Source organism: Peromyscus californicus, unplaced genomic scaffold, assembly GCF_007827085.1.
Source record: "Peromyscus californicus insignis strain IS unplaced genomic scaffold, ASM782708v3 Scaffold_21__1_contigs__length_65335640, whole genome shotgun sequence".
Taxonomy (NCBI): Eukaryota; Metazoa; Chordata; class Mammalia; order Rodentia; family Cricetidae; genus Peromyscus; species Peromyscus californicus.
In genome coordinates, this window is record NW_026294514.1 from 44,121,717 (window position 1) to 44,134,364 (window position 12,648).

General features: G+C 44.9%; 1 protein-coding gene across 2 annotated transcripts; it reads left to right on the plus strand.

Annotated features, from left to right (window-relative positions):
• The first annotated feature begins 9,753 nt into the window (after window positions 1-9,753).
• Window positions 9,754-12,290, plus strand: Txndc2 (thioredoxin domain containing 2). Of its 2 annotated transcripts, none has more exons than XM_052749272.1 (2): window positions 9,754-10,032; window positions 10,312-12,290. In XM_052749272.1, exons 1-2 carry the CDS (start codon window positions 9,924-9,926, stop codon window positions 12,240-12,242), a joined length of 2,040 nt encoding a protein of 679 aa, XP_052605232.1. In that variant the 5' UTR covers window positions 9,754-9,923; the 3' UTR covers window positions 12,243-12,290. The 2 variants fall into 2 exon arrangements, with proteins under 2 accessions (XP_052605232.1, XP_052605231.1); XM_052749271.1 differs by having other exon boundaries at window positions 10,360-12,290.
• The last annotated feature ends 358 nt before the right edge of the window (window positions 12,291-12,648 follow it).

A 12,648-nucleotide genomic window follows, 5' to 3' on the forward strand; every position in this document is an offset into this window, starting at 1 on the left:
ACCTTCCTAATACTGTGACACTTTAATACAGTTCTTCATGTTGTGGTGACCCCAACCATAAAATTATTTTCATTGCTACTTCATAACTGTAATTTTGCCACTGAGCAGTGTCTGTTCCTAAGACCATCAGAAATATGTCGAGACCCACAGGTTGAGAACCGTTGTACTAGATGAACTTGGCAAAGTGTCTTGATTTCTTGATCCTGTAATAAAATGCCTGACAAAAGAAACTTAAGGATAGAAGAAGGAAAGGGTTTGTTTTGGCTCAAGTTCAAGGGTATAGTCATGGTGACAGGATCTTGAGGACACTGGTCACGTTACATCTGCATTTGGGAAGTAGAGATTGCTGAATGCTGGTGTTAGCTTGTTTTCTCCTTTTTATTCAGTCCAGGAACCCAGCCCATAGGAAGGTGATCCTTCCTGGAACAGACCATAGCACAACTAACTCCATGATGAAGTACTATTTGGACTATAAAACTAAAATGTAGATGGCATTATCTGTCAAAATGAGAAAAAGACCTAATCCTTCGAAGCCCATAGTTCTGGGACAGTCTCTAAATGTACTAACCTTGCCTTTTAGCCTCTATAGATCTGCTTCCATCTAACTGTTCTTGTTTATGGAGGCATGTCAACCCAGGATATGGTTTTTGTGCTTAAAAGCTCACCCTGAAAAAAGACATGGGCCTCCACTGGGATCCTGAATAGCCAACGTAGCCACCAGCCGGGCCGGCTCCCTAAGACTTTCTATTGGCTTAAACCCATGTCTGAGTAGTCTTCACTGGTGGGCGCCCCCATATCACTTCTGACCTGAATGAAGCTGATCTAGGTAAGCCCTCACACACATGCCCACAATCTTGTCTCCTAGATGATTCTGCACACTGCTGTGCTGACAGTCAGTACTGATGATTGTAAACATCTTGTAAGCAGAAAGCACAGACGTTTGCAAAGGTAAACTCATGTCAAAGGGAAGCAGGAGCCATTTGAAAACGTTCTCAAATGCCAAAGCTGGGACAAGCTGTATGATGAAATAAATAACCCAGTACCAGATTACAAAACAAAGTATAAATCGAACATCCATGAATCAACTTCTGATATGAACAAATGACTGAATGAAAAAATGGAGAACAAACCCCCAAACAGAAGAATTCTAAGTGATTTATATAGGATATTCCTCTTGAGCATGGCTGTGAATAGTGACCTACCACACTCCCTCCCTCCCTCTTCTTTCCTTCCTTCCCTTCTTTCCTGTGCAATAAGGGAAGGAAGGGGAAGGAAGTAAGCATTCAACAGAGAAACAGAACAATAGTCCCTCAGCCTGGTGCTCAAGTTCAAAGGCATTGGAGATGAGTCTTGTTGGTAGTGTGAACTCTAAATATATTTAATTTATAATATAAGGGTGAAGATAGCACTTTACCTCCAGTCTTCCTCCCTAAGACTCTAGTCTGAACATGAGGAACATATCAGATAAACTCTAACTGAAAGGAAACTTGCTAATACTTTTCAAGCCAATTAGTTAAGTCTTAAGGAGATTGGAAGTAAAAGCCCATAATATAACGAATACTCAGTTCTCTGTGCAAGCACCCACCAGGAAGACTCGAAGGGCAGGAAATGGTCAATTGAAAGAAAGAGGCCAAGAGGTAGAGGTTGGTTCCTGGGCCTCCGGCTGTGAAAGAACACCGAGACACTTCTTAAGCAAAAAGGATTATAAAACACTCTTTTGGAAAATTTTAGAGGAGCTCAGTGTTTAAAAGTTCACTGAGGACCTGAGTTAGGTTCCTGGCTGCCTACATCATGAAGCTCACAAGCACCTATCACTCCACTTCCAGGGGATCAGGTGTCCCCTTCTGGACTTGGTGGGCACCCCCACTCACACATGCACACCTAACACATAACTAAAAATAATATCACCCTTAAAACAGAAAGAAGGTTCTCCTTGGATTCTATCTATAATCAGGCCAGCAACATGGCTCAGGGAGTGAAGGAGCCTGCTACCCAGCCTGACAGCATAGGTACCGAGGGCCATGGGAGTATACAGCAGGTGACAACTAGTGTTTGACAAGTCGACCCACCAGACGTGTAATTCCCTGATGAGGAGCCCCACCTGGCAAAGCTGTGGGGGTCACTGGCTGTGGAAACTGGTTGTTTTCTGTCTGTAACTTTCTACTATGCCACCATTATACCTCCACAGCCCATTGGTAGTGTGTTTTATATCTTTGGGCACACTTATAGTTGTGGATGGTCAGGAAGATGATTTCTGTTTAAGTTGTATAATTCTGATGTATAGAAATAATACCAGAATATTCTTCTCTACTGACACAGGAAAGTAAAATTATCCTCAGTCACTAAGACAGCTAATTTTAGACTTCAGAACAAATTCAAAACAGACTAAGCTGCCTCTGCAGAAAATTCTAATTGCACAAAGACTAATTCCCAGACTAATAGTATTGCTTATTGCTAAATCAGGGCCAGACTGTTTACATTGAGATATAGCTTCCTTCAGTGGTTCTCTTTCTGCACGTAGCCTGAATGCTCAAGGTTCAGCCAATTGTTTACTGTCTGGGATCCCTCACCAACTTAGAGCTACGTGCACGGGTCACTGTGACATTACTAGCCTAAGAGAAACTATGTGACTTATCTTGTGTTATGAGAATGGGTAAGGCCCTGAAAATGTAACTTATAATTGTCCAGAGTTTGGCTGTGAAAGGAGCAGCCGTGGTGTAGAGAGAGGGGCTGTGCAGAGCAATGTGAGGCATCCGTGAAAAGAGCTGGGCAGAAGTGAGTGTGTGTGTGTGTGTGTGTGTGTGTGTGTGTGCTGAGGAAGGGATGTGAAGGGGCTGTGTAAGGAGTGGTTGGTGGGTGAGTGAGTGAGGTGTGTGTGGGAGAGAGAGAGAGAGAGAGAGAGAGAGAGAGAGAGAGAGAGAGAGAGAGAGAGTGCTGAGTGAGGGGTGTAGCTGTATGGACAGAGAGAAAGAAGTGTGAGAGATAAGAAGAAGCATGAGAGGAGGGTGAGAGAGTGAATGAATGAGAAACTGAGTAAAGAGTGAATAAAACATGCAATATGTGAAGGAATGTAACAGTAGAGAGAAGAAATGTGTAGATGTAACTGTGCAAAAGAGGTACATGGCTATGTGAAGAATTTATGGAGAATGTAACAATGTGAAATGTACCTTGGTTGTATGGAGAATGTAACGATGTGGAATGTAACTATGTGGAACAAGAGATTTTTTTTTTTTTTTTTTTTCCCCGAGACAGGGTTTCTCTGTGTAGCTTTGCGCCTTTCCTGGAACTCGCTTTGGAGACCAGGCTGGCCTCGAACTCACAGAGATCCGCCTGGCTCTGCCTCCCGAGTGCTGGGATTAAAGGCGTGCGCCACCACCGCCCGGCAAGAGATTTTTTTAAAAGATGTAGTAAAAGAGGAAGTTGCCATCAGAAAGCATGTGTGTTTCCTTATTTTGCCCCTCAGATAGATAGAAACTTATTTCTAAGTATCCTCATATTAAAAAAAAAGTCTAGCCCTCAGATAGATAAGAATTTTTCTTAAGCCCTTGCCGCCTTCCTGGATTTTTTTGTTACCCTGGTGGTAGCTGGAGGCTGGCGCCCTAGCTACCGGTACCTGGGTTTGATCCTTGAGACCCACATAATGGAAGGAGAAAACTGGTTCCTGAAAGTTGTTCTCTGGCTTCCACATATAGGCTTTGGCCCAGATGTATCCACAACACATATGTAATAATAAATTATTTTTAAAAGAAAGAAAATATCTATAAGCATATAGAAAAAACCATATGAGTCAAAATACTAATAGCAATAAGTTCTGAAGATGGGCATTGAGTGGGTTTTGTCTGAAATGGTTCCCTGATGTGAGATGTCTTTCTGTATGCTGTGAATATGTGTGGCTCCCATCGGTTAATAAATAAAGCTGCTTTGGCCTATGGTAAGGCAGGAAAAGAGCGAGGTGGGAAATCCAAGCAGAGATACAGGGACAAGAAGGGAGGAGTTAGGCAGATGCCATCCAGCTGCCCAAGGGCAAAATGCCAGCAGACCAGTAATGGTATGGCCACGTGGCAATACACAGATGAATAGAAATGGGTTAATTTAAGTTGTAAGAGCTAGTTAATAATAAGCCTGAGACATAAGCCAAATAGTTTGTAATTAATATCAAGCCTCTGAATGATTATTTTATAAGTGGCTGCAAAACCAGGTGGGACACAGAAAAGCCTCTGGCTAACAGTCCCTACAGGCTCATGTTTAAAAATCTGGTCCCCAACTGATGGCAGAATTTGGCAAATTATGAAACTTTGGGAGGTGAGGTCAGGCTGCCACGTTGGGGTTTGATGGTTATGGCCCATGCCTGTTTCCAGTCCTGTTCTCTGCTCACGTGAACAAGCCTCTTCCGTGGACTCCCACTGCCACTAAACTGCTGGCCCATGCCTTCCCTGCCATGGTGACTGAACACTCTCTGAAACTGTGGGCCAACATACACCTTGACCCACTTCTGACGGATATTTTGTCTATGCGGCAGGAAACATAACCAACACAGACAAAATGGGTCGGTTTTATTTTTGTTCCACGTATCAGCTTTCTCGTTCTTCTGTCAGGAATCTGTAATGTAAATCAAACACAGTTTATGCCAGCTTAGCGTATGGGGGGCCAGTCCACAGTACTCTTCCTGTAGAGGCAGGAGTGAATTCTCGGTGCGAATCCCAGTTTCCTTCTGGCAGGCTGCTCAGTGCTGTAGTTGTGGCCCTTTGCAGCCGGGTTCTAGGTGCATCTTAGATTCTCCTAGTGACGAACCTGCTTGAGGAGGCCACAGTTCACACCCGGCTCCGCTCCTATTCACACCTGGCTCTGCTGCTATTTACACCTGGCTCTGCTTGTTCCCATGGGAGCCTTGCAGAAAGGAATGTAGGAGCAAACGCCCATGTTTACCTCTAGCTTTGAGCGGAGAGGAAATCCAGAGGCTGTCTCTGCGATTATATCTCTAGTAGAAAGTTCTTGAAGCCAGCCTGGGTGGTGGTAGTGGTGGCCTCCTACCTCCCTGCCTTCCTGGAGTCTTGGAGGCTGCAGCCCCACGGGCAGTTCTGTTCTGTAGTACTGTGCAGTGATTGGAGACCAAATGAGATCCTTTCAGGCCATTTCATAACTGCCTAAACCACCTCATGCTGAAAATAGCTGGTTGTTTGCTTCCTAAGACACACCCAGACTCACATAAGGGTTCCTGACAACTGGGAGACGTGCCGGTGTTGAAGGAGAGCATCCGTTATGACAAGTGGAATGGAAATTCTTCAGCACTGTCAATATTTCAAGTGTCTTGAAATCCACGAACTGCATAAGCCAGGGAGAAACAAACAGCACAGCTTTGCCAAGCCTCACACATGACCAAGATCTCCAAGACAGCAGCAGGCGGGTGCAGACTCCCTCTCTTTCGCTAAGATAGGCAGGTGTAATGTAGCTTCAAGTGTTTTCTAAAATGGATCTAATTTTCCCTCTGGGCCTTTCCTCAATGGGATTAAGTGGGGGCTTGGGAGGAGCAGGCTTGTCAAATTAAACGTGCTCATTCGTAGAATTTCAGCACCCAGGGCTCTCTTCACTGTAGCATCAACCCTGTGATTCAGGTTTCTCCCCTTTCCATGCAGGTGGGTGCACAGGGTTATATGGGACCACTGTGCTCGGCACCCTGACTTCTTGCTGTTTTCTCATATGAAGTGGCCTGGCTTTGCTTAGCCCTGGTCTGGGAAGCACAAGCAATCCCTCACCGTAGCAGGAGACACTGCACTCTTTCTGATACAGAGTGATTCTTGCCTCTGATCACAACCCCTTTCCCAGCAGTATGGCCTCTTTGCTTTCTCTAGGCTTCCATGGTCCACTGGTCTAAGTGTTTCCAGCCCCACTCAGGTATGTGCAGGACTGCTAGATCCTTGGCATCACCCCTGTGTGCTGGAAGGGCCAGGGCCTGCCCACTGTCTTAGGCATGAACTCACCCTCTGCTGCTGGCCCATGTTGTGATGTTGTGATCCAGGAAGAGTACTGGATAGGCTCTGGAATCCATCTGGATGTGGCTCTTCCTGCCCCGGACCTGTCCCCCTCCCCCTTAAGAACATGAGACCATTGTTTTTAGCTTTCCTGTGAGCTCAACATCTATGCTGATGCTTCAAGCTGGAGGGGAGAGGCGGAGATATGTGTCTATCTTCTGGCTTCCCCACTTAGGGCATGGAAGGGGAGATGCTCTCACTTCTTCCTCTCGGCTAGGAAGTCTCATCTACATCATAATGTCATAACCCATTCACTTCCTGTGGCCTTGTAAAGCCCACATCCAGGAACGAAGTTTACATCACAATGAACAAGGCTCAAGTGTAGCACGAATCTTAAATGGTCTCATTAATAAGAACAAACCCGGAGCCAGGCATTGGGGTGAACGCTGGAAGATCAGAGAAACAGAACAAGCCACAGCCACCTCACTTTGGCAATTCCTCAGCTGATCCTGTTTCCTCAGACTGGAAGCCTCTGAGTCCTCATCCAGAATGGATCTCAGCTGAACTGCTGCTCAAAAGCCTAAAAGCTTAATCAGGCTCTAGTTCCTGGTCCTCACGCCTTAAATACCTTTCTGCCATCACTTCCTGGGATTAAAGGCATGAGTCACCATGCCTGGCTGTTTCCAGTGTGGCTTTGAACTCAGAGTGATCCGGATGGATCTCTGCCTCCAGAATGCTAGGATTGAAGGCGTGTGTGCCACCATTTTCTGGCCTCTATGTCTGTCTAGTGGCTGTTCCGTCCTCTGACCCCAGATAAGTTTATTAGGATGTACAATATATTGGGGGGACACAATATCACCACACTCAAGGATATCCCTTTCGTGACAGCAACAACCGTCTGAGCACGGAGAATAAGTGACCTATTGGGCCTCAGCCCTCCACACCGCACAGAGCTCACGGATCATCAGGGAAGACAGAGCAGAGAGATTGAAAGAGGCAGGGATCCGGGAGGGGGGAGGGGCGCTGGGACATGCCGTCTTCTGGGTGTGACAGGGCTGTTGGGAGCTCACAGCAGCAGTCAGCGGCTACCTACACAAGACCAAGTCGACAAGATCAGTCAAGGTCCCAACAGGCAGTGCTAATCGGACTCAGCAGGCTGCCAAAGAGGAGACGTGAAGCGAGGAAGGAAATGTGTGGAGAATGCCTGGGGAGGTGGGGAAGGGGGGCTGTCAGGGGGTAGAGGTGATCAAGGCACGTTGTTTGAAATTGTCAAAGAACAGATAAAATATATTCGATTAAAAAAATGTTCGAGGCCAGCCTGGGCTACCAAGTGAGTTCCAGGAAAAGGCGCAAAGCTACACAGAGAAACCCTGTCTCGAAAAACTAAAAAAAAATAAATAAATAAAAATAAATAAATGCTTTAAAAAAAAAAATGAGTTTACTGATACCACCTTTACTTTCCTCCTTAATAGAATGTTTGATGTCAAAGCCCAGTGATAATGAAATCACTCCTAGTAGACGTTTTCAAAGCTTCTACAGACAACAGGGGCACGCCACTGTTTAGACAACCTTCGTAATTTTGACTTCTTATAGCGTGGTGAAAGAAACATGAAAATTTGTAAAAAGAAAAAAAAAAGGTATATGTCAAGAATGCAAAACTTGAGCTGGAGAGATGACTCAGTGGTTAAGAGCACTGGCTGCTCTTCCAGAGGACATAGATTTGGCTCTCAGCACCCAGATGGCAGCTCACAACTGTCTGTAACTTTAATTTCAGGGGACCCGATGCCCTCTTTTGGCCTCTGTGGGCACCAGGCATGCAAGTGGTGCCCAGACATACAAGCAGGCAAAACAAAAAATTTATACATAAAATTAAATTGAAAACTTTTTCTTAAATGCAAAACTTTCTTTTTCACACACATTTCTGGGGCTAGATGTGCTATGCCGAGTAAATGTGGAAAACAAGCAAGTGACCTCAAAATAACAGAATTCTATCTGCAAAGGTGTGTATGTGTGTGTGTGTGTGTGTGTGTGTGTGTGTGTGTGTGTGTGTGTGTGTGTTGCTAAAGATGGAACTCAGTCCATGCCAACTTTACTGCTGCGCTCCATCCTGAGCCTTGTGTAAAGGTAATGTGAGTACAGTTATGCATAGTGAGGTACCCTTGGCTGATTCAACTGGGACTAGCCACAGGGAGCTGCTCTTCAGGTGAAAGGCAGGAGGATGGTAGAATTAAGTAGGGCTCATGGGGACAGGAAGAGGGTGTCTGGCAAGACATGCATATTGGCTGTCCTGTGGTGTTCCTCAGAGGAGATGCAGAGGAGATAGTTACAGTGAGTACTGTAGTTTGTTCCTGAGTTGGAAGCTTGGTTCTAGTATAGGAATGTTGAGAGGTGGTCTAGAGGTCTTTGTGGATTCTTCCTTCAGGAGGGATTAAGGTAGTTTTCATGATCCTAAGTTAGTTCTTGTGAGGAGAGCATGCTAGCTAGTTTTATGTCAACTTGACACAAGCTGGAGTCATCTCAGAGTGGGGATCCCCGCTAGGCGAAGTTTCTCTTCTGCCTGCCTGTTCCCAAATACCCAGCAGCCACTTCCCAAATAATTGACTCAGAGGCTTAATATTACTTATAAATGCTCAGCCGGTAGCTCAGGCTTATTACTAGCTAGCTCTGACACTTAAATTAACCCATAATTCTTATCTATGTTTAGCCATGTGGCTTGGTACCTTTTCTCAGTGCAGCATTCTCATCTTGCTTCCTCTGCATCTGGCTGGCAACTCCTCACTCTGCCCTTCCTCTTCCCAGAATTCTCCTAGTCTGGTTGCCCCACCTATACTTCCTGCCTGACTACTGACCAATCTGCATTTTATTAAACCAATTCAAGGGACAAGTCTTTACAGTGTACAAGAACATTATCCCACAGCAACCCCCAATTGAGAAATTGCCTCTATGAGATTGGGCTGTGGACAAGTATGTAGGGCATTTTCTTAACTAGTGATTGATGTGGGAGGCCCAGCCCATGGTGGGTGGTGTCACCCCCGGGCTAGTGGTTCTGGGTTCTATAAGAAAGCAGGTTGAGCAAGCCAAGATAAGCAAGGCCAGGAAGCAGCACCCCTCTATGGCCTCTGCATCAGCTCCAGATTCCTGCCCGGTTTGAGTCCCTGCCTCGGTTTCCCTTAGTGGACTGTGATGCAGGATATGTAAGCCAAATAAGCCCTTTCCTCCCCAAGTTGCTTTGGCCATGTTGTTTTTGATTACAGCAATGGGAACCCTAACTAAGAGAGTAAGCATAGCTCTTTTCCACGCTCTGGCTTCCGGTGTCGACATGGGACTTTCTTGTTTGTGCTTTCTTCGTTGTGGGGCCCTCGTATCCATCTGCCACGAATCCTTCATACGAGCCAAATGCTGGTGCCATTCCCTTAAACCTCTAGAACGATGAGCTAAATAAATCTTATGTTTTTGCAAAGTATATAGCTTCAGTTGTTTGATTAAGGTATTAGAAAAAGAAATTAACATAATTAATGAGTCATAAAGAGAAATCTGGTGCTAGAAAATCCTGGAGGAAAATGATAAGAAAGTTGGTTTATACTCCTAGTGTAGACAGACTATTTGGCAAAGAGTAGAGTCCAGAATAATATTTGAGCATAGGCTTTGTACCCTGACCTATCTTGGCCATATAACTTCTCTGAGGCAGTTTTCCCATCTGTTAGGTGCTGATCACAATGGATCTTACCTCAGTGGTTGGTTGTACTTGAGGAAATAATGCCTGTTTATGTATCCACAGCCTCCCACAGCATGACAACCAGCCCTGAGGCTGCCATGAAGCTTTCACATGCTCCTGTCGGAGTCCTGGTTGGGAACATCAGCTGTGGAGTGCCGCCTGAGCATTACGTTGTTAGCACGCTTTGTTCTTAGTTTGGCTCTAGAAGAAAAATCTAAGAAGGACCCCCCTCCAAAAAAATGAGCCAAGACGAGGGGTTGGACATGAACAGTGTTCAAGCAGGAGCCCCTGAAGAGCCAGCCATGAAACTAAACCATCAAGGGCTAGCAAAGGAAATTGACACCAATGGTAAGAAGGAAGAGGGTTACCTTAGGGGTCCATGAATTTGGGGAGCAGGTGGCTGGGTTAAACCAAGAAAGGAAAGTTGTTGTTAATGCAAGAAATACATTTGAGACCCACATAAGCATCACTGGTGCCTGGCTCTCTGATGAATGAAGTTACTCAGATTTGTACATTATTCATAAGATTCATTCATGATCTCTTTAAGCATAAGTCTTCCTTGGTTTAGATATTCAGTCTTTTCTTTCTTCTTTTGCATTTCTATTTTATTTATTTATTTTTGTTCAGAAAATCCATTACAGGGTCTATCCAAAAATGAGGCTCTTCTGGTCCCAGGGTTCTTGGACACAAAGTGGGCCAAAGAGAAGGCCATTGTTCCCATGGTCAGCAACACACTCCATATGTCCACAGAGGAGTCTGAGATCTCACAACAGGTTAGTGACACCCCCGAGTTCTCAGAAAATACCGTCCATCCTAAACATGGAAATAGTTCCAAGTCTTCAGCAAAAACCACACAGCTGAAACAGGGCAACACCTCAAAGTTCTCAGTCAAAGCTGATAATCCAAAACAGAAAAACATTTCTAAGACGTCGGGCCACTCCATGCAGACAAAGCATAGCAACATGCCCAAATCCTTGGCAAAAACCACCCATCCCAAACAAGAGACTACCCACAATCCTGCAGCAAACAGCATCCATCCCAAGTCATCAGAGGATACTATCCAATCCAAGGAAGATGATACTCCCAAGTCCTTAGAAGACACCATCCTGTCCAATGAGAATGACATCCCCAAATCCTCACAGGACACCATTCTGTCCAAAGATGCTAAAATCCACCAGCCCTTAAAAGACAGCATCTGGTCCAAGGAGAATGATATCCCCAAGTCCTCACAGGACACCATCCTGTCCAAAGATGCTAAAATCCACAATCCCTTAAAAGACAGCATCCAGTCCAAGGAGAGTCAAATCCCCAAGTTTTCACAGGATACCATCCTGTCCAAAGATAGTAAAATCCACAAGCCCTTAAAAGACACCATCCAGTCCAATGAGAGTGACATCCCCAAGTCCTCACAGGACACCATCCTGTCCAAAGATATTAAAATCCACAAACCCTTAAAAGACACCATCCAGTCCAATGAGAGTGACATCCCCAAGTCCTCACAGGACACCCTCTTGTCCAAAGATGTTAAAATCCACAGGCCCTTAAAATACACCATCCATTCCAAGGAGAGTGACATCTCCAAGTCCTCACAGGACACCATCCTGTCCAAAGATATTAAAATCCACAAACCCTTAAAAGACACCATCCAGTCCAATGAGAGTGACATCCCCAAGTCCTCACAGGACACCCTCTTGTCCAAAGATGTTAAAATCCACAGGCCCTTAAAATACACCATTCATTCCAAGGAGAGTGACATCCCCAAGTCCTCACAGGACACCATCCTGTCCAAAGATATTAAAATCCACAAACCCTTAAAATACACCATCCATTCCAAGGAGAGTGACATCCCCAAGTCCTCACAGGACACCATCCTGTCCGAAGATGTTAAAATCCACAAACCCTTAAAATACACCATTCATTCCAAGGAGAGTGACATCCCCAAGTCCTCACAGGACACCATCCTGTCCAAAGATATTAAAATCCACAAACCCTTAAAATACACCATCCATTCCAAGGAGAGTGACATCCCCAAGTCCTCACAGGACACCATCGCGTCCGAAGATGTTAAAATCCACAAGCCCTTAAAAGTTCCCTCCAAGGAGGGAGAAATCACTAAGTCCCCAGAAGACACCATCCAGTCCCAGGAAGGTAATATTATCAAGTCCTCAGAAGATGAAAAGCTACCTAAGGAAAGCAAAATCTCACACTTGGAAGAAGAAACAGTGTCTCTAGAGGAAGACTTTGTGAGAGTGGTCATAGACAAGGAGGGATTTGAGGAGGCGCTTAAAGAGGCTGGGGAGAAACTGGTGGCTGTGGACTTCTCCGCCTCGTGGTGTGGGCCTTGCAGAGCCATGCGGCCGTATTTCCATTCTCTCTCTGTGAAACATGAGGACGTGGTGTTTCTGGAAGTGGACGCTGATGACTGTGAACAGCTGGTGCAGGACCGTGATGTCTTTTGCCTCCCAACTTTCCAGTTTTATAAAAAAGAAGAGAAAGTGGGTGAATTTTCTGGCGCCCTTGTGGAAAAACTGGAAGCAAGCATTGAAGAATTAAAGTAATCATATATTCTGAACATCATAAATGAGTTAATAGCTGATTTCTCTTTAATTTGCAAAAAAAAAAAAAAAGATTAAACAAGACAAATGTGTTCTCCCAAATGGCTCTGTTTTATTATCTGAAAGAATCAAAGCAAAGAATGGCCATGTTTTTTCTTGGCAAAAAAAAAAAGGGAGGGGGGTAAAATTAGAAATTCCTTGGGTAGAATCAGATAGAAAGTCCTGCTATCTTATTTTTCAATCTTTTTTTTTTAATTCACATTTGAAAGTCTTGATCTTTGATTATTTACAGCAACACTGGAAATCAGGCGATCATTCTGTAGAAGTACACACCTGAAGGGCAGTAGAAAGTCCTTGTCCCATGTATTTTCTGCTGCTCAGATGTCTTTAGGGGTTTTGATAAGAAACT

Bases quoted from the DNA above. Each gene is read 5' to 3' on its own strand.
- Txndc2 (XM_052749272.1), top strand. From the start codon at position 9,924: ATGAGCCAAGACGAGGGGTTGGACATGAACAGTGTTCAAGCAGGAGCC. The intron at 10,033-10,311 runs GTAAGAAGGAAG...ATTTTTGTTCAG, and splicing joins AAAGGAAATTGACACCAATG to AAAATCCATTACAGGGTCTA.